This window comes from Aspergillus pseudodeflectus (assembly GCF_044049435.1).
Source record: "Aspergillus pseudodeflectus strain CBS 756.74 chromosome Unknown BJX68scaffold_13, whole genome shotgun sequence".
In the NCBI taxonomy this organism is placed as follows: domain Eukaryota; kingdom Fungi; phylum Ascomycota; class Eurotiomycetes; order Eurotiales; family Aspergillaceae; genus Aspergillus; species Aspergillus pseudodeflectus.
This window is the reverse complement of record NW_027263789.1, coordinates 256,834-277,193: the sequence shown is the minus strand read 5'-3', so window position 1 is coordinate 277,193 and position 20,360 is coordinate 256,834. Positions and strand designations below refer to the sequence as shown.

Here is a 20,360-nt window from a genome sequence, read left to right as displayed (position 1 = left end):
TACATTGAAGGGTACGCTCCTCGACGGAGATAACAGCATCCCGTCGTCCTGATCTGGAAAAGCCCTAGTGCCATCTTACCCCCGGGACCATAGCTCCGGAATCGACGCCAAGTATTGGGAGCCTGTGGGCTTTCGCGGGCTCTGATTTGTAGGACTTACTCGCTGCTCTCACTCTTACTACGGTCCAGGCACCACTGATGCATTGTGCTATCCACGGAACGGATCCTTCTGGCTTCTATATAAACCGTGCTGTGGACGCATCACTATTCCCTCCATTTCTCATCTCATGTACTTTGCATACTGAGTACTTTACAGCCCACTAAGCATCCTACGAGGACCGCACCAACTCTCTCTACCCCTTGCCCAATACCGATCCCCGTAATGGGCTCCTTCTTCTCAAGCCCCCTACCTCTCCCATCCCCCAACTCCCTTCACGGAAGAACGCTCCTCATAACCGGCTCAAACACGGGTCTCGGGTTTGCAGCAGCCCAGCACGCCCTCTCCCTCGGTGCAAGCACGTTGATCCTCGCCGTGCGCTCTGTGTCGAAGGGTCTCGAAGCCAAGACGCAGCTCTTATCTACACCAGACCTCGTCGAGAAAGAGAAGAAGGGCGAGATATGCATACTTGTCTGGGAAATTGATCTCGAGTCATTTGACAGTGTGAGGAGTTTCGTCGCGAAGGTGAAGAGATATGTATACGAGGAAGACGGAAGCCTTGATAGTGCCGTTATGAACGCGGGCCTTGCAAGTGTGCACTGGGGAAATACAGTGGATGGATGGGAGAGATCCTTGCAGGTGAATGTTCTCTCAACTACATGGCTCGCGTTGGAGTTGGTGCCACTGCTACTAAAGTCGAGGGGCAAATCCGCCTCAGAGGAAGAGCCAGACTGGAAACCCCATCTCACAATCCTCGCCAGCGATATCCACAAATCCGCGCACTTCACCGAGCGAGACTCTGAAAACATCCTCGCCGCCCTCAACGACCATGAGACATGGGTGAAATCCCAAGGCCTAGCTGGCCCCACGGAGCGCTACGCGGTGACGAAATTGCTAGATATCTACATCACGCGTGAGATCGCGCGTCTCGTCCCCCGGGGCGAGAACGGGGACCCTGCTGTGATAGTCAACTGCGTGGCGCCGGGATTCTGCAAGTCGAATTTGCTCTCGAGGGAGGAGGGGATTCCCTGGATCATCAAGGTCGTGCAGTGGCTTACGGGGAGGAGTGTGGAGGAGGGGAGTAAGACTATTATTGATGCTGTTGTGAGGGGGGTAGAGAGTCATGGGGGTTGGATTGAGGACTTGGTTGTTCGGGAGTGAGTTTTCTTTGTCTTAACTTGTGTCTGTTGTCTGAGAATGGCTTTCCTAACCAGGAGTGCACTAGGCCAGGGGAGATTGTGACTGGGCCGGGGATGAAGAGGGTGCAGGAGAAGGTTTGGGGGGAGATCCTGGATGTTTTGAACAGGGTTGAACCAGGGATTCGGACAGAGTATTGAGTATGTTTGTCCGCTAGCGTAGTACTCACTGAACGATATGACCACGTAAATAGACTGTTATCTAACTATACATCCAACCGAGCAGCAGGTTTCAGTAAGCATCTTAAGAACGTTCCCATAACCCCCTCCCGGTCCTCCATACCCATGATAATCAGCGCCTTTCCATAATCCACAATGGTCTGCACCTGCTCCTCTGTGTGCGTCTCAGGGGCATACGCACCCCAGTGGAAGAAGTTCTCGCCAACCTGCGCCACCGTCCTATACGCCTCTTCTTCACTTAGGGCTGGATAATTAGCGACAAAAGCTTGGAGGACTGTCATCGCGCTCTCGCTGCCACTGAAGTGTTTTAGCATGTAGAGGCCAGCAATCATGTTGGCCACATCGCGCGTAAAGTGGTCGTAGCAAGCCGTTTCCCAGCCGATGATTGCCAGAGAGCAATCTGGGGATCTGTCCGGATTGTTTAAGGAGGATTGGATAAGAATGCTTCCGGTACTGTCAGGACTGGAAGAAGGACAATTGCTTGATGAAGGGTGCTTACTTCCTGGTAGAAAACTCCCCATGAACCACAACATCACCGGGTTTCGGCGCTGAAGACAACAAATCCGCCGCGTAATCTCGCACCTTTTCATCGTCGCATTGCCTCTTAACTGCCTGTAGTTTCGTGCGGTTTAGATTTTTACCAGTTGAGTTAGTATTTGCCAGGACAGCGCCTGACAAGCTCCCTGCCGCGCTCTCCGACCACACGTGGAATCGCATGAGCCAGGTTCCTAGCGCTGCACCTAGTGCTGCTAATCTCGCCACATCGCGGGATGCATCCGAGTTTGAGAGCCATTCATGCAGAGTGCTATCGTGTGGAAAGTCCTCCAATATCCGAGTTCTCTCGTGGGGTATGTAATGGTGTATTCGGGGACATTGGACGACGACGTCCTTGTAGCTTACTCGGCTCGCCGATGATTCTTGGATCGCGGTGAGTATTTCTCGCTCTGTTATCTGTACGACAATAGTTGTCAGACGTCCATCCTAGTTACGAGGACTGGAAGCTGGTAGAGATGGCATACACATTGGTTCGTGGATAGTGCTACATGCGGCACCGTCGGGCAGGTCTCCTCGCTGTGCTTAATTATCACGGTGTCGGTTCCATCGTGCAATGACTTGGAGAGCTTTCCTCTGTATGTTGCATTTCCCGATCCTCCGCATAGCTCTTTGACCGATGAGCAGGCGTAGGGGGTGTCTTGGAGAGAGTGGAGGATGTCGCCGCTAGCGTCTGCTGGCTTCTCCATGGTCATAATTCTAAGAGAATGAAATACCTGGACAATCTAACCATTGATTTGAACAAGAGTTTCGAGTAGCGGTGCTGTTCCGTGGAGATTCAAAATAGTTGCTCGACGGTTGGCTCCGTCGGAACTTCCTTTAGGTAAAGAAGAAGGTAGCCTAGTCTACACCAGCAAAAACACAACAAACTATGACAGAATCGCGGCTCACACTCAGAATACATTGTACAACGGTAGGACTCGCACCGACAAAGCAAAGACGACGGTCATCGGTTCGCGAATCCACAGTGGAGAAAGCGATCTGCATCCTCCGGGTACGAGACGCGACGAATCCTAGACTCTCGATTTCCCGATCGAGGTTGCCCGAGTCGCACGAGTGATCACCTGCAGCCTTTTATGCAACTTTGTTCGACAAAGTGGATCCACTGAGTGTGTTGATGCTGTGATAACGGCGTCATTTTTCGGGTAAGGAGACCGACCAAGGGTCGATGCTCTTTTGCTCCCATCCTACCCGGTATGGTATCTGAAAACCAGCAGAGGTGGAACGATGGACAGGATCGGTCTACTCCGTATGGGTTGTGTCGCGCCTTCCCTTTGATGGCACTTTCTCTGGCCGTATCTTCCTTTGGATCGTACCTTGTCTCTGGGTCGTTCTTTCCCTTTGAGTCGTTCCTTCTTCCAGGGTCACAATAGCGGCTTCCCTTTTCGTTGGCCGAACCCCAAGCGGCAGGAGCACTCCTCTCAGGTCCCAGCACTTTTGTGCTTTCCATCCGCATTAATCCTCTTTCTTGGCATATCCCAATAGTACAACCCTCGCTTTAGTTTAGGTACTAGTGGCACAATGGCCGCAACGGACTTGGATCGACCTACATCATCAAGACGAAGTCAGGCTGACATGAGCCTGGTATTGGGGTAAGGAAAAGAGTCACTACGAAGAGAACCTCGGAAGAATCAATCCGCTGCATTTCCAATCTAATAGAATTACCACCGATTCATTCCCTGCCAAATGCCACAGCCCTCCTAAACCGGGCCCACTACTCCACACTGTGAACGGTAACCTCCAAGCCGGGGGACTCCCTCGCCTGCGCCGCAATCACAAAACTAAAACTCACATCGACATCCCGCTCCCTCCGCACGCGCCGCGTATCAAACCCAAACCGCCGAAACACCATCGCCAGAATCAGATACAGCTCCGCCATGGCCAGATTCATCCCCAGACAGATCCGCGGCCCGCGACTAAACGGCACCAGATACCCCTCGAGCCGTTTCCGCTCCTCCTCGGACCCCACCAGCCACCGCTCCGGGTCGAATGTGTGCGGGTCCGGGAAGATCGAGCCGTCTTGGTGCGTGAGCGTGCCCGTCATGCTGATTGTTGTCCCCGGGGGGAGCGTGTGGGGTCCGTAGGCTAGGGGCTTGTCGCGGAGGATGCGGAGGAGGCGGTGCGTGACTGGTTCGGAGAGGCGGAGGCCTTCGTTTATCACGGCGGTTAGGTAGGGGAGTTTTTCGAGGGTGGCTAGGGAGGGCGGCTGGGATGGGTCCGGGATTGCGGATGCCAGTTCTGCGTGGAGGCGTGCGCAGATGGACGGGTTTGAGGCGATGTGGTAAGTTGTTGAGCGGAGGGTGTATGCCCTAGACAGTTATCAGCATACGGCATGCAGCTTGGGGCTGCTTTTTATGGCTTGGCTATGTATGCTATGTTGCCGCAGAGTGTCAAAAGAAAGTAAACGTACGTAGTTCCAGACCCCGCAACCATAAGGGAGAATGCCTCATCACGCAGTCTGGGCGTCTTCAACTCAGCCGGGGGAAGCGAGCTACCGAGGAGCTCATGGAGGACTGTGCGGTGACCGATACCCTCATAGGCTTTGTCCCGTCCGTGGCGGATTGCATCAACTTGGCGGCCAAGGTCCTGTTATATGGTTCGTTAACTATTATTGCATGTTTTGGTGTATATGAGAAGATGCATGTACCTCTCGAAAGTCGAGCATGGCCGCCATGGCCGGGGCGAGCAGCTTGTTGATCGAGTCCTATATCACAGTTAGCAGCCAACCAGACATTGACGAACAGGTAGCATACCGGAAGCGCAAAACTAATCCTCATAATTGTCGGAATATGAAAGTTCTACTCATCACTCAATCAACACATAACCACATACGTTGGTTAGACCAGCAAATATACCAAAAGACTAACTTCCAAAAAACTATCAATATCATCAAAAAACTTCTGCCCGAAATCCCTCTGTAGGACCTTTGTCGGCTGCCTCGCAAAGCAATACCCATCAATGATATCCGACGTCACGGCGGCATAGATGTACTTGAGGTTCACGAGCTCGCCCGTCTTGCACGCATCCTGCAGCCGCTGGCAGAGGATATCGATGGCGTGCGCCATGGCGGGGACGAGCTCGGCGACGGACTTGCGCGAGAAGAACGGGTTGAGCGCGCTCCGGCGGAGGCGGTGGTGGTCGTGGGGCGCCGTGCTTATTGCCTGTATTTGCAGGATAGGTATTAGATATAGATAGGGTTTGTCGATGAAGTGCAGGGATGAGAATCATACAGCGGGGAACGGGCCGAACATCTCTGCGGCGCGGTCGGGTTTATCGGTGCGTCCGTTGCTGCGGCTGTAGAGGGTTGCGGCGAAGTCGGGGTCTTTGATGTGGACTTCGTCGGGGGTGATTCGGATGATGGGGCCTTGCAGGGTTAGAATCATGCGCGGCGGCTAGGATGAGATTCATGGCATACCGTATTTCTCATGCAATTCCCTCAGTTTCCAGGGCAGCCGCCCTATGTGGTAGATATCGTGGTACCATTCGTATAGATAGGTGATGCTCGCCAGGCGTGGGCCGGGGATATGGGCGAGGGGGTGGAGGGTTACCCGGTATATAGCATTGGTAGCAAAGTAGGCAAGGTAGAAACCGAGGCCGTACACAATGAAAGTCGGTATAGCGTCTGGTAACATGGTGAGTAAACTTTGGGTTACAAGAAGTGCTTCTCGAATCCTGCAAGCGGGCCATTGAGCGAGAGTTATATACTCAGCAAGGCGAGCCCCATCCCTCAGCCGCACCATCCAGCCCTGGAGAAGTGGAGAAAACGTTTTGATTCGTACACCTTGTTCAAATCCAGTATCCACTAACAATGTTCACAATACACTTGGCATGTTGGATCTTGTAAGGCGAGCCATGCCGAGTCTCTACACGCGGAGGGAACGCCGCTAGCGCCCCCTGGGCACTTGGGGCTTCGTTCAGAGTTTTGGGCCCTCGTAGTTTTGTCAATGTTGATGCGGTCTTTGCCATATGCACCTGCACTTGGCACGATAGCCAGCCAGAATGGCTTCAGTAAGCACGAAAGCCTGGCGGTATAGAGGCGATTTATGAATTAGTCGTTGATTAGAAATTCCTTGAGACATCGCTTGCCACATCCGCAGCGCATCTATTTCTCGCCCAGAACCAAGATCATTCTGTAGAGACTCCACTGAGGCTGAAAGATTTGTAGGCTATTATACAGTACGGAGTATGCATGTTGCATCGACTGCGGGTGGATAATCGGCTGCCCGACATTTAAAGGAACGGCCACCAACCACTGCATCAAGCCCTAACCTCTATAGCCTATAGATCACCCACTACAACATCCCAAAAGCCCCCCTATCCACACGAGCACTCTCCCCCATCTTCTCCGTCACCGCCTGAATAACCTTCTCCCTTGGCGCCTCCCTCCCCGTCCAAAGCCGGTACTGCTCGAACCCCTGCGCAAGCAAAACCTCCACCCCGTTCACAGTCACCCACCCGAGACTCCCCTTTGCAGCATTCAACAACGGCGTCTGCGCCGGCTTATATGACATGTCAATGCACAGCCCTTTCCTGGGCTTGCCCGTCCCAGCCTCAGCACGAAACAGCAAAGCAAACTGCCCCTCGGTCGTCGTCTCCGCAGGAACAGTCCCGATAACGACGTCCGGTGCACGCGGAAGATCCCCTAGGTCAGCAACTATATGGATTGGAAATAGCGCGCGGAAATCCGCCTGGACTTTCTCCGCTGTTGCGCGTGTTCGGTTGATCAGGTAGATCGTCGACACGCCTGCTTTGTACATGGCATAAAGCGCTGCGCGCGAGGCGCCGCCTGCGCCGATGACGAGGCCGATTGTTCCTTGTGGCGCAGGGGCAGACGCACGCGTCGAGGTTTGTACAGGCGTAGCGGTAGCGGTAGCGGGAGCGGGAGCTACAGCGGTGTCTATGGCAGCAAAATACCTCGCCAGAATCGCATACAGCCCGGACCAATCCGTGTTATCACCGGTAATGACGCGCTTCTTCTTCTTCTTCTTTTCCCCGGACTCCGCAACCTCATCCTCGATCTCGGATACCACCAGCGTATTAACTGCCCCGATTACCCTCGCCGTCTCACTCAGTCTATCGCAGACTGTATAGGCCTGCAGCTTATGCGGCATGGTGACGCTCGCGCCGCCGAATGTGGGATTGTCGCGAATGAGGTGTGCGACATCGCCCATTGTTTCGCTTTCGTGGATACTGTATGTGTAGGGCAGGCTGTGGTGGCGAAAGGCCGTGTTGTGGATCGTGGGGGAGATGCTGGACGAGAGGGTGCGGCCGAAGATGTAGAATTGCTTGGAGGGCGGGGTTTGGGTAAGGGTGGAGGGAGAAGGGGAGGGCTCTGTCGCTGTCGCCATGGTTCTGTGTGGTGTCTCCGTCTCGTGTTTGGTTGGTATGATGACTTTCGTGGTGGGCGTTTCTGTATACCTTGGTAGAGAGCACACTTGGGCAAGGGAGGGTCATATTCGAGTGCCTCGGGGATGGATTTAGCCTTGGATACGCGAAGACTGATGCTGGTACCTATAATAGGAATCTTTACTGGAAATAGCTACGGATACCGTAGAATCCAAGTACACTACTTATTTCTGATCGATACTTGGGGTTGATGTCCACCCATTGTAGGCTAAGAATATACCCGACGATCCACATCTCATGTAAGTTACATAGATATCACCTCTCACAAGAATAACACCAACATCGCAAGAACAATCCAGAGCAAAGACCACCTCAATTCTCAATCTACCACCCTACAAACAGAACAGACCAGAACAGAGATGACGACCCCGCAAGAGCCAAAAACCCTGCACCTCGTCGGCATCGGCGTAACCCACTCCATCGCGCCCGCAATGCACACCTCCGTCGCCCAATCCCTCGGGCTCCCCTGGACCTTCCACGCAACCGAGTGCCCGTCCCTCGCCGACGTCCTCGCCCTCGCGCGGGACCCGCGCACAGCCGGCCTCGTCGTCACAATGCCCTACAAAAACACGATCATCCCGCAGCTCGACGAGCTCGATGAGCTTGTCGCGGAGATTGGGGCGTGCAATAATGTCCACTATACATATACCCGCACCGACACAGATGCAAAGAATGAACCGGGCCCGCGCCGCCTCCTTCGCGGGACAAACACCGACTGGCGCGGGATCAAGGGCTGTCTTCTTGAAGCGGGCGATGAGGCCGCGCGCCCGACGGCAGCTGCGCCGGGCGCAGGCCTGATAATTGGCGCGGGCGGCGCCAGTCGCGCGGCGGTTTACGCGCTTAGTCGGCATCTGCATTGTCGGACGATCTACGTGGTGAATCGGGACGAGGATGAAGTCCGCGAGTTGGTTCGTGATGTCCAGGCGCGTGGGCGGGCCCGGGGCAGCAGCCTTGCAGAAGATCCTGCTGGTTCTGGCCCTGAAATCATCCACGTTCGCAGCGTGGAGGAGGCGGAGCGGTGTGTCGTGCAGAAGCCGTATTACATTGTCGGGACGGTCCCCGATTTCGAGCCCAAAACAGAGGGGGAGAGGGTTGTTGCTGAAGTTCTGGAGTGGTTCTTGGGCAAGGGTGGGAGCAGCAGCACCGAAACCACTACCACTGGCACAAAGCAAGGCGTAGTACTAGACATGTGCTTCAAGCCACGACGAACAAGGATGCTGCGGCTCGCAGAGCGGCTAGGATGGCCGGTCGTTGAGGGCACGCACGTCATCGGGTACCAGATTGAAGAGCAGTGGCGGCTTTGGGCTGGGGAGGAGGCTGTTGCGCGGATGGATCGCGACGGGGCGTGGCGGGTGCTTTTGCGGGCTGCCGAGGAGAGTACGGTTATTAATTAGGAATTACTTTACCTTTTCATTGTATATCTACACTTTATCCTCATGGTCGATGATAAATCCGGGGACCTAGTACCGTGCCCTAGTAGTATCCCATGCATGGCTGTAGGCTGCCGACTGTGCCGCGGTAGGTGGGTATGGCTGGCCATCGGCATTGAGCTTAGCCGATACTACATTTATACATGTAGATCCGAACCATCAGAATACACCACCAGCAACAAACCTATCCAGGAGACAAACAAGCAAAGAAACAAGGAAAGAACCAGCCACCCAGCCAACAAACATGCCAGACCTCCACTCCCTCCCCCCCGGCACCCGGCCCACAAACGCAGTCCGCAACAACGGCCCCGACAACCTCGTCCTCGAGCGCGCCAAGCTCCGCGAGTTGGCCGAGGGATGGCCGTGCTACCGGTAAGTCAAGGCCGAATACCCCTTTTGCACATCCGATTCCTTCTCCTCCTACTATCTACCCGGGAAAAGACAAAACAGCTGATGGTATTCGAAAGCGACGCCTGCGAATGGGAAAACTTCACCTCGCTCTTCCACGACGACGCAGTCGTCTACACAACCTGGTCGGGCCGCGTGCACTACCGGGACTTCATCGCCGCCTCGCAGGCCGGCATGGACGGGGGCGCGTTCATCATGCACCGATGCCACGGGGTCACGACGGACATTGCCGAGCCCGAAACAGAAAGTGGCGCGATGCGCGCCGTGACGAAACTCAAAGCGACAATCACACAGCGGTTCACGATCGACGGGATCGAAGTCGACGCCGAAGCGGACTGCCGGTTCTGTTTCTTTTTCGAAAAGGTGGAGGGGGTCTGGGGGGCGCGGTTTGTGCGGCATTGGTATGAGAAGGATAAGCTTCTCCCCGTCGTCCCTGGGCGGTTTCCCGAGATCGATGTGCAGAGGCTCGAGGGTTATCCGGAGGGGTACAAGTGTCTTGCGTATTGTCAGGAGTTGACTATGGGGGTTAAGGTGTTGAGGGATATGCCGGGGCATCGGAGGCATGTGGGGACTGTGAATGGGGAGAAGCATGATTTGTTGTATCGGTTGGCCAAGGAGTGGTTGGATGGGAAGGATATTGATATGTGATTAATTATTTGCACAGCATTGAAGTTCATTCCTCGTATGACCAACATCTCAGGCTGGGTTGCCTAGTTTATTGATTTAGTTGTAGCCTCTCTGCAAATGTCTCCCACGCCCGAATCCCCCTCGCAGCATGCTCTGGGCTAACATTCTCACCCTCCTCCGCCATCGTCCGAGAAAACAACTCCATCGACACAAACCCCTCGTACCCAAGCCCATATATAATCGCTTTCGCCACCTCCTCAACAGGCAAATACGCCCCGCGGTCAACCTCATACATGAACGTCCTCGCATTCCGCGACCAACTCATCCGCAACGGCTGCCCCTCGACATAAAATTCATGGCCTGGTACCAACGGCGCCGCCATACGCTCCGCATCGACAACCTGGATATAAAAGACCTTTGCCACATCGATCTCAGCGACCATGCGCTCGAGGGCTTCTTTGAGCTTCGCATCTGCATTCTCCGTCTTCCCGCTCTCAGCGGCAGGGTCCGCCCAGATCCGGCCCGCGATGTTGAATGTATCGAGACACACGCCGAAGTTCGGCCGGTCGACTCTCGAAACCACATTCCAGAGCTTTGCGGGTGTATCAACGAGGGTACTCCAGCAAAGATTCTCGTATGCAAAGCGGATCGGTGGGTTCTGTGCGGCGCCGAGGTCCGCAATCTGTTGCAGGTCTGCGACGAGTGTATCCATGTTATCGTCGGTGATGAGTTCCGAGGCGGGGAGGAAGTTTGCCGGGATTTGGATGGTGTTTGTGTGGAGGGCGTGCGCGAGATGGAGCCAGAGCTTCATTTTTGTGATTAATTTTGCGTGCTGGGCTCGGTCTTTCAGACCCTCGTAGAAGAGAAAGGGTTGGAGGCCGATTATGGTGAGGTTGTGCGTTGTGCAGAGAGTGTGGATGTTTGATGCTGCGGTTAAGAGGGTGTCGTCGGAGGGCGAGGCCGTTTGGGGCAGATTGGCTAGAGAGCGGGCGTGGTATTCTAGGTCTTCGTAGAAGATCTCGATCCCGTTGAAGCCAGCTGCAGAGGCGCAGGCGATTTTGTGGACGAGGCCGTGTGCCCAGGCGCGGCCGAGCGAGGCGCTCATTATGGCGGGCTGGTAAGTTGGGGTTGCCATGTTGACTTTGAGATGACAATGTCAGTGAGTGACTGGCTCTTGGATATGTCTGTGTCTTGCGAGTACTGATCTCTTCTGGAAATCAAGAGATGCGGGGTGCACCGAGGAGTTTATGGGCATCGGCATAATCCTTAGCCGAGATCCATATGCATTCGGTAGTATGACGATCAACCATGGATATACCCCTGTTGTCTTGCTTCTTCGTGTATAACCCGCCTCATTACATGCACTGGTGCTGGCCGCTTTGTAAATAGTTCATACTGTGCAATGCCCTGCTCAACCAGCAGACTGAGTCCGTCCACCACAATCCAGCCTGTCGACGTGTGTTCGAGTACCTGCTCGAGTAGCAAAGTCTTGCATGGGCCGTATGCAACCTGCACAATTAGCGAATTGCCTGGCAGGTTTGTCGAGAATACATACCTCTAGGAAGACACCCCCAGTCGTGCTCTGCAGCCAGTCCTTGGATATGCGTAGATCAACCGGGGACGCACTATGAACGTCCTGCCCAGGAAGACAGGATACAACAATACTAGGCAGACGAAAGTCCGCCGGCCAGCGATCACTCGCGGAGCGAATTACTTCAATACGAAACTTCACCTTCTGTCTGTCAGCCCACTCGTGGTAGTACTCAGCGAGGGCCTCGGCATTCTCAACCGTCCGGTTGTAGATGCAAATTCGCCGGACCCCAAGCTCATAGCAGGCATATACCGCAGCACGCGCCATTCCTCCAGCTCCGATGACCAACGCCGTCGTGCCGTCTCGGATCGCGTTGGCTGGGGACAGGTGCTTCTGTATGCAGTGCCGAACGCCGATGTAGTCCGTGTTGTACCCTTTGCGGATAGTGACTTCGGCGCCGCTCGGTTCGTACTGGCGTTGGATCACGACGGTATTCACGGCATTGATGTCCCTTGCGTCCGGGCTGATTTGATCGAGGAATGGCAGGATCGCGGTCTTGTACGGTAGCGAGACGGCCAGGCCCCCGTAGCCCGGATCTTCGAGAAGGGTCCGAACTTGATGAAGGCGGGTCGGCTTGTAGAAATCGTAAGAATGTGGGAGCCCACATGCAGCGTATGCTGCATTGTGCATAGCGGGGGACAGACTGTTCTGGACGGCCTGGCCGACAATGGTAAACCGCTTTGCGGGATTCATGAAACATGCAGTAAGTGCTCTCTGGACCTCGGGCAGTGTGACGCCTATAATTCCACTGTCTGGGAGGACTACCGGAGAAAGGACTGGATTTAGGCACACCGAGGTGCGTCCCAAGGGCCCTGTGTTGTACATGCTGAGCAGTGTCTTGGTTCTTGGGGCGAGGCTCTGTCGCAGGGCGACGCAGGCCAGGTTATCCTGGGAGACACCGGATTCCCCTGTCAGACGGAGACATTCGAACCCCAGATCCTCGGCTTTCTTGGGCAGATTATATACCTCTGAAGGTCGGCTGTCCCAGCCTAACGGTATGTGCTCGTGATACGTAGCTATCGCTCTTGAGCTGCCCTTGGTCGTAATTACTCTCTGAATGAGGTCTTTCGCTGACGTTATCGAACAGGTCACTGCGTCTGGAGCCAGGCGGAGCGCCATCTCCAGGACCCGAGGATACTGGGTGTCGGAATCGCCTGGCGGCCGTATGTCGACAATAATCGGCACCCGCGAATGCATTCTGAGCAAAGCGATACCCCGTGCCAGTCGGCTTTGGATGTTGGCAGAATTCAGTTCTTCGGCATTGACAATAAGATTCAGCGCGTCAGCCCCAGCGTCCAGCGAGTCGAGACGTTGGTCCGAATCTAGCCACCAGAGAGGTACTTGCATGGCCAATGTCTGAGATGGAGAAAATGCATCCGGAGAGAGGAGTGTACAATGCTGTCGTCCATAGACATGATGAAGAAATCGCACAAAGACCCGTTCAGCCTCTTTGAGCTTGAGGCTCGAAGGAAGCCTCCGACCCTGCGTCTGCTGGACATCGCCCAGGGTCAGGTTGAAGAATTCAAAGTTCGAGCATGCTTGGAAAAACGCGTCTCCGGCCTTTATGAAGCGCTCGAACCTTTCCTGGCTGGCCGTGATGAACTGTCGAAGGTCGGCTTCGCCTCTCCGTACGTAGACCACCGGGTGAGTGCGTGCGAATGTCCTGAGGAGCTCTCGCTGCTGCTGACTCGCCGCTCCTCCAAGACCGACAATCACGCAACCGTTGTCGCAAGTTTCTAGCAGCCTTTGCGAGACCTCTGCCTCGACGGTGCGATACCGCGCCAGCCCGTTCGCGGCGATATAGTCATGAGGTGACAAGTTGACCTGTTGTCGAAAGACGGCGTCAAAGTCGACAAACCGGCGACGCAGAGCTACCGAGGCGATAATGCCCAGTGTCTTCTTGCCCGCGCCATGGAATCCAATCAGCACAAGCGTTGCATCCGCACTGAAGCGTCGAGAGAAACCAGCGGACTCATCGGGGACGTCTGAAGAGTCTGCGTGGCTTTCTGAAGTGCATGCCCCATACATGGCGGCTACCTGGTGATACACAATGCGGTTTTGGCGATCTTTTGCGGGCTGTACACGTTCTTCACCTTCGTTCTCGTCCTCTTTCTCTGGGTCAGCGTCGGCTAAGCGTATACCCTACCACGTGACATGCTCCACTGCCCCAGGTTTCGCACTCCGCATTCTGCAACGAGCAATACATCATGGATAAATGCACCATATGAACCGTGGGCCATCATGTCGAGCCCTCGACCATCGAAACGTCAACGGATATGCCGCGCCTGCGATCAGTGTCGACGGCGCAAGTCCAAGTGTGACGGGGAGCAGCCGGTGTGCAAGATCTGTAGGGCTGCGGGTCGCACCTGCTCTTATGAGAATGGAGGGGGCCGCCGTGGATTGCCCACTGGCTATGTGAGGGGGCTGGAAGTCGCGCTCGGTCTGGTCTTTCAGCAGGTCCCTGACAGCCAGGTCACTCTGCTCAAATTGCTGCGCGACTCGCAGACGGACAGGAACCTCGCCCTCGAGACTTGGCGGAAATCGAAAGTGGCCAGCCAAATCTCGACCCTGGCTTACCCTAGTCCGAGAGACAGTGCTCTGGCTGATGGGGATTGTGTACTGGACGATGAGGAATGGGAGGGCCACGGATCAAACGACATCTCAAGCAATCTACCTGCCCCCGTCGCAGCCCCAGACACTACCTCTCATGATATTCATTCACTTCATCCTCTTCCAGTTGCGCCTTCAACTAGGTCACAAAAGCTTCGAGATTTATCCCTTCCGCCTGACACAGCCGACCTGATTGATATGTACTACATCCACACACACTCGTGGCTTCCAGTTATCGAGCGCCGCGACCTGCTTCGTACCATGTATACCTATTCTACGGACTCTTCATCGCCTGACCATTCCCATCGTCTTCTCTGGGCGGTAGTTGCATATGCTATATTTATCAGTGGTCGAGACGACGACTCGATCCCGGACCCTGGTTACGTTCTGTCCTCGATCCAGCGAGAAGTATTAGCGGCCTCGAAGACCTGGGCGTTAGGAGATGTTCAAACACTCGTTATTCTTGTCCTATTCTACCTAGGCAAGGGAGAAATACAATCAGCATGGGTCTTGTTAGGGCAAACTGTCAGAATGCTAGTTGTGATGCAACCCTCTCAGCAGGAACAGGGCCGTTTCGTGAATACGTTCCATGCGTGTTCCTTCTTGGACTGCGTGACTTCATCCTTGATGAATAGGGCACCTAGCCTGTCTTTTGAAGAACACAGCGCATTGAAGCAAGTAGACGAAGATGGCATGGAGGAGTGGGACAGTTGGAACCTCCGGACACAGGGCGATCCGATGCAGCCGAGAAGCGCACCAAAAGGCCCCTTGCGCTCGCTGAGCATCGTGAACCAGCTCTCACGCTTTGCATTGCTCTCATCCCGGGCTCTATACTGCCCTCTGGATATCCCAGCTAGACACAGCATCTTGTCTGAGGCTCAAGAATCTCGAAGCGCCATCGAGAGTCTGTATCCCTATCGTGGTTTAGCCACCGCCACGCCACCCCTTGTGACACTCCATCTGACCGGTGCATTCACACTTCTCTCTGCGCTCCGTCGTTTCGACTCAAAGGGTCCGGGCTTGGCAGAGCTGACGGTTGCGACATGCCAAGGCATGCTTGATCTACTTGCAGACTACGTCAAGATGACAGGTACAGCAAGGTCTTCGCCTCTTCTTGGTGTATTCGCCCTGCAGTGCCAGCTTTCTCTAGAAACCCTGAGTACATGCACCGAGTATCCTGGCCTGCTCTCCATAAAAAGCCGCCTGTCGGAGTACCAAGCTTGGGTCCAGAGCTATGACGTGCCCTCAAGCGACCGCCAGGCCCTAAACCCTGTTGGTCCAGTGACAAACCATGAGCGAAGCGAGACTGCAGCCTTTTCAGCAGCACAGATTACAACGCTAGACGAGTCAGCATTCTTGCTTTCCAGCACAAGGCCCAATGACCCGGCTCGCGCATCAAATGCATATGTTACAAAGGCACCGTATCCGACGCCATCCTCCTCCATTCCAACGAACTTGGCTCCAACCTCTCAATCCCCAGCCCTGTTGGGCGACACGGATGCATTTGACGAGTTGTTTGAGGAGCTCGTGACTACAATTCCAAATACAAGGTATATATATACTGTCATCTTTCTCTGATACTTCGTATTAACTGTCAAAGATTTGAACCCGAATTTGCCCACAATTTAGGCTTCTATGCAGGCGACCTGGAGGCAGACTTTTTGACCCAGCTCAATCAGCCGCCGGGGTCCTGATGATTGTACCAGGCTTGCCACGCCAGTCTGTTACCTGTCTATCACGATATCAGAAATTCATGGCTGGTTAGATGCGCACTAGGCGGGCGTATCACACCACAGATGACGTGTGTGAATCACAGTCTAGTCTGCAACAGTCAGCTGACGTAGAAGAGGAGGCGTATGCAAGTGTGGGTTACACAAGTCTCTGCGCCTCAAGGGCGCTTATGAGCAATATGGGAGCTGATATAGTGCACAGACGTACTTCCCGTGTAAGCGTCTGTACACTTCCCGTGTGGATGCCGGCTTGCCCAGCAAATATTGCCCATCCTCTCGAATAGCAGTCTGTTGATATCATACTATACCTACACAGCAGTTATGACTGGCAGATATGCTCCTCTTTCCGGTGATGAGCAAGAGTCCCAAGCATCGACCCTGAAGGCCCAGGGCAAGCAGTTGCGAAGCGGAAAATCGGCGGTGCCATGACTAGCCGTGATTCGGATTCTCCTTGTCACAAATTATGTCTCCTCCCTGTGAGGATACGGGTGGCATGATTCCCGTGAAATACCATCGACAGATTCTTGCCATCTACTGGATAGTACGTTTCCATCCCCCGATCCCCCAAACGGGGTCAAAAGCAAAGAAAAAAAAAATGAGCTGACTCCTAGACGTGACAGATTTCAAGCCAGACGCAGCCCAGAAGCAATTCCGCTGGACGACAGGATCCAGCTCGCCGGACAACCAGGCCCGAGCCGACGAGCTCTGGGGGCAGATTCGGCCGTCCCATGGGATCACAGCCATCGACCGAGACTGGGGGAAGAGTCACGGATGGCCGGAGAGCATGTACGATCCCTCGGATTGGACGAAAGCGGTTTACTTGCTGGAAGCATACCACTATCTACATTGCTTGGTCGCTCCATCTCTTGGGTCATGGGTGATGTTCATTTCTAATTACGCATGTAGAAAATCGTCCGGAAGACCTTGCGGGAAGGAGCTAGTTCAGGGAATACCATACACGCACATATAGAGCACTGTTTTGACGCACTGCGGCAGGTTAGTTGGCTGTTCTTGCGGTCTCCCTATACTAGAGTCCCGTATCTTTTCCCGGTGGTCTGCCGATTCGAGGGTCGAGCCTGCGGTGCAGACGAGACTTGGGCAAAGGTAATCGAAGCAGTGGCCGACGTGTCCGCCGTCTCGGTTGGGTTGGAGTCGTTTCGTGGGGAGGGGTCGGAGTAGGCGCGGCGGATCAGGTAATAATGCCAAAAAAGAAAAAAAAGAAAAGGGTATGAGATAGCAGTCTCCAGCAGGCCGACTATGCGTGGTAGTTTTTGAGGGAGACAGGGGGTAAACCATTCAGCACATAACAAGGGAAAGGAAAAAGGAGCGGATTGCGGGGGGGTTGCGAATACCAGACAATAATGCAATTGATGAGAAACAGCCACGACGGATATGCCCGAGGCCTAATTGCTTTGATGTTGACATCGTCCACAGAGTAAACGTGCGAATCTGGTCAGGTCTGGTCTTGTTAGCTAGGCCGCAATCTCCATTGCCGATGGTACTTGGCAGTAGTTAGTTTCCTCAACGGGAGGAGCATCGGACTCGGGGAACAGGAACAGCGATGGCGAAGCCGACAAGGCTGAGAAGTAGCAGATTGAGAACGTTGGTCAATTGCATGTTGATAATCGTGGACAAAGTGTCTTGTGGGCTTGTTTGCGTTGCGCCGTAGGTGTCTGGGTGGAGCTTTGAGTGAGGTAGAGAAGTTAGTTTGTTGCGTTGCTGGGTGACGAATGCAACTCGCGTTCGATTGGCCTTTATATATTGACCGAAATCTATGGGCATGCGAGCCTGGGTGGATGATCCGCGGGCGGCAAGGCGAACCCGCACGCCTGCATACGGTCGAAGCAAGGACTGCCTGGAGCTGTTGGTATTCTGGAGGGTATTGGGCTAGTACAGCCCCGGGCCTAGAGTGTAATGTGCTGACAAGCACCGAATGATAATCTGATCCTTGGACTTCCAGTGGCAGCCTATTGAGAGGCACATGGAAGGAGGGGGCGCTTGGTTTTGGTGAGTTGGCTAGTTCACGGAACAATCCAGCCTCGAGTCTGTTGGGAAGCTTAGCGTTCACGGACCTCCACGGGTGATCGCTGGTGCAGGCAACAGAGGGAACGGCAAACGGGGTTGAGGCTCACCGAAGCGCAAGGCGTCAAGGACCCAGACAGAGGAAGCAGCGTAGAGTCTGGGTTGGACCAACATTGCTCCTGGCCTAACCCGACCAGTCGAATCAAAGTAGATGGCCGAGCCATCGCCTGCTTGATACTCAGTCTTGGAATACTGACCGAGGGCGCGGGATAGCGCCGGACTGTTGTGAGACCCCGAAGCGCAGCTTTGGGTGTTTTTTGCTTTTCTTTTCATCGTTTGGCTGGCTCCATTGTCCGGCTATCTTGAACCTGCTGCGGCGAGCCGGGAACAACGCGTCCAAAGATCCTCGCTATTCCGACGAGGATATTCAGATGAGTTACCTGTGTAACTTATGGCAGGATAATCCCACCGCGATGAGCCAAGTGATCCAGAGGGATACGTGTCGGCGCCTAGACGGAACAAATCATAGGCGCTTGATTGGGAATCCACAAACAAAAAAAAAAAGAAAAGAAAAGAAAAGAAAAGAAAAGAAAAGAAAAGAAAAAAGCAAAGCCTCGTTTTGCACACGAAATCATTGCAGCACCAACAACCACTCCCTCCTGGTCTCCTCTGGACCGCCTGAGCATCAACGTTGACCGATGACTACCACTCCGCCTGCGATCCATTATACTTGATTTGCGGCAGTAGTAGCAGTAACAAGTTCAATCTCCGACCCATACCGATCCCTCGATTCGAGACTGTGCGTAACCGATCGGGATATCTGGACATCCCAGCCGCGCCTGTTGTCCCCGAGTCCCTGGCCAACAGGGTGGTGCATGGTGATCATTTCCTGGTCGCTGTGCCTGTCGTCAGAGGCTCCGGACCGCCTTGTCAGCGAAACGAGCGACTGAAAATATTCGAATACACCCCGCAGCGACCACCTGCGCCGCAGGCTGTAGAGGACCGGCAGGCTGACGGCAATGCTGGCAATGCCTACTTCGAGCATGCTCCAGAATATATGGCTACTGACGATGCCTGCACCAAGAGGTTAGCGACTGTTATACGTTATCGCATCTGGAAATGAACCTGTGTCGTCGTGTGTTGGAAAGCCGGCGACGGTGGGGCTTGAGAATACTGGGGTTTTGCAGCGCTTGGTCAGCCAAAAGCGATGGAAGAGACAAAAGCGATTGTGTACGACCGTATTGAATAGGTGGAAAGAAGAAAAATTCCTTTGGACTTACGGGTTGGACCTAAAAGTGCAGCGAACAAGCCCAGGCGAGCGATCCCGCAAGCTGTTGCTCTGCCACCCCGAGTCTCAGGAACCTGTGATGATCAAGGATTGCGATGGTGGTTGGCTGTACTCACGACATGCCGAGCATGAGAATAGCGATTACGCCCAGTCTCTTCTTCAGGGGCATCTGCAGTGGAAAGACCTGCGGGATAGTCGATTAGCGGAGCATGACCAAGGGCCAGTGGGCCTGCCTGGGAGGCACACCATAAAGATGGGAATAACCAGTATAATCAGGTCAACAGCCACATCGGTTGCAACCAGCGCAATTGAAATCTCAAAGACATTGGCACAGTTTGCTTCGATCTGTTGGAGCGACCGGAAGCGAGACCCGAAGTGGGAGCCGCATTGCACGATCAAGGCGATCGTAAAAGTGACTGTCCAAACCACAGTGACAAGAAGCAGAGCCGAGTTGATAAGCTTTGCCCGGCCAATGGAAAACAGTCGCCGGTAGGACAAAAGGATGGAGAGTTTTAGACAGCCCAAAGCCCAGACCGAAAGGATGTCAAACGAGTATTGAAGCTATCAGGCACCATTAGCAAGCCCTTGTTTGCGATGTGTGGTAAACCATTGCGGCTCTGCACTTTTCGTGTGAGTCTTAACTGAGCATCTTCATAGAAGTAGATTGCAGGTCCCAGTCCTGGAGGAGAGTGGCTGCCAAATGTGTGGGTTGCGGAGCCAGCAATCATCAGGCTGCACAAGGCTATTAGGAAGACCTACAATAATCGCCAGAGTTAGGGAGGGTGAATGCCACTTGTGGGCTCGAAACAAACCTACCCACGCTGCTAGGACAAACCAGTCGTCTGCCTGCGCGCCTGCCCGGCGGTGCTGGACGACTAGTCTAGTCACCACTACAGCAGTTCCGAGGACGGAAAAGAGTACCCCAAGGGCCATCACGCTGCCTTCGGTGGCGTACGTCATGACAGCAAGAATGAGAGTCTCGACTGAAGTCAAGTAAGATTGATTGACTCATGGGATGGTTAGATGGGTGATTGGGATGCTTAAGAGTGCGATGAGATGATTCTAAGCGCCGGGTGGCACTGTCGAAAGCGGCTGAGTTGTATTGTTTCAATCTGGCCTGCAGGTAAGCGTGTAACCGCTTACCCCCCTCTCCCTGCTGCATTG

The 20,360-nt window shown here is 54.3% G+C and overlaps 8 protein-coding genes across 8 annotated transcripts; 4 read left to right on the top strand and 4 right to left on the bottom strand.

Annotated features, from left to right (window-relative positions):
• Positions 1–381: 381 nt before the first annotated feature.
• On the top strand, positions 382–1,493 carry BJX68DRAFT_265060 (putative short-chain dehydrogenase; the record flags this gene model as incomplete). Its single annotated transcript, XM_071045149.1, has 2 exons — positions 382–1,313; positions 1,382–1,493. 2 exons carry the CDS (start codon positions 382–384, stop codon positions 1,491–1,493), a joined length of 1,044 nt encoding a protein of 347 aa, XP_070900958.1.
• Positions 1,494–1,558: 65 nt separating this feature from the next.
• On the bottom strand, positions 1,559–2,773 carry BJX68DRAFT_265059 (kinase-like domain-containing protein; the record flags this gene model as incomplete). The annotated part of the gene is made up of 3 exons (XM_071045148.1): positions 1,559–1,976; positions 2,032–2,483; positions 2,552–2,773. 3 exons carry the CDS (start codon positions 2,771–2,773, stop codon positions 1,559–1,561), a joined length of 1,092 nt encoding a protein of 363 aa, XP_070900957.1.
• Positions 2,774–3,798: 1,025 nt separating this feature from the next.
• BJX68DRAFT_254189 (cytochrome P450) lies at positions 3,799–5,716 on the bottom strand (the record flags this gene model as incomplete). The annotated part of the gene is made up of 7 exons (XM_071042854.1): positions 3,799–4,393; positions 4,495–4,670; positions 4,732–4,788; positions 4,838–4,882; positions 4,940–5,245; positions 5,315–5,448; positions 5,500–5,716. The coding sequence occupies 7 exons, from the start codon at positions 5,714–5,716 to the stop codon at positions 3,799–3,801; spliced, it is 1,530 nt and encodes a 509-aa protein (XP_070900956.1).
• A 2,133-nt stretch (positions 5,717–7,849) lies between these two features.
• On the top strand, positions 7,850–8,884 carry BJX68DRAFT_265057 (shikimate dehydrogenase family protein; the record flags this gene model as incomplete). The annotated part of the gene is made up of 1 exon (XM_071045147.1): positions 7,850–8,884. The coding sequence occupies one exon, from the start codon at positions 7,850–7,852 to the stop codon at positions 8,882–8,884; it is 1,035 nt and encodes a 344-aa protein (XP_070900955.1).
• Positions 8,885–9,340: 456 nt separating this feature from the next.
• Positions 9,341–9,983, top strand: BJX68DRAFT_233228 (putative pathogenesis associated protein Pep2). The gene has a single exon (XM_071039604.1). It carries the CDS (start codon positions 9,374–9,376, stop codon positions 9,974–9,976), a length of 603 nt encoding a protein of 200 aa, XP_070900954.1. The 5' UTR covers positions 9,341–9,373; the 3' UTR covers positions 9,977–9,983.
• A 60-nt stretch (positions 9,984–10,043) lies between these two features.
• BJX68DRAFT_274769 (putative pentafunctional AROM polypeptide) lies at positions 10,044–13,574 on the bottom strand (the record flags this gene model as incomplete). Its single annotated transcript, XM_071047722.1, has 5 exons — positions 10,044–11,095; positions 11,263–11,464; positions 11,511–12,224; positions 12,267–12,599; positions 12,639–13,574. The coding sequence occupies 5 exons, from the start codon at positions 13,572–13,574 to the stop codon at positions 10,044–10,046; spliced, it is 3,237 nt and encodes a 1,078-aa protein (XP_070900953.1).
• Positions 13,575–13,787: 213 nt separating this feature from the next.
• Positions 13,788–15,850, top strand: BJX68DRAFT_265053 (Zn(II)2Cys6 transcription factor; the record flags this gene model as incomplete). The annotated part of the gene is made up of 2 exons (XM_071045146.1): positions 13,788–15,706; positions 15,757–15,850. 2 exons carry the CDS (start codon positions 13,788–13,790, stop codon positions 15,848–15,850), a joined length of 2,013 nt encoding a protein of 670 aa, XP_070900952.1.
• A 2,782-nt stretch (positions 15,851–18,632) lies between these two features.
• BJX68DRAFT_265052 (uncharacterized protein) lies at positions 18,633–20,156 on the bottom strand (the record flags this gene model as incomplete). The annotated part of the gene is made up of 7 exons (XM_071045145.1): positions 18,633–18,982; positions 19,034–19,081; positions 19,189–19,247; positions 19,313–19,380; positions 19,443–19,757; positions 19,820–19,951; positions 20,013–20,156. 7 exons carry the CDS (start codon positions 20,154–20,156, stop codon positions 18,633–18,635), a joined length of 1,116 nt encoding a protein of 371 aa, XP_070900951.1.
• Positions 20,157–20,360: the final 204 nt, after the last annotated feature.

Excerpts from the sequence above, each read along its gene's own strand:
- BJX68DRAFT_233228 (XM_071039604.1), top strand. The coding sequence starts at position 9,374 with ATGGTATTCGAAAGCGACGCCTGCGAATGGGAAAACTTCACCTCGCTC.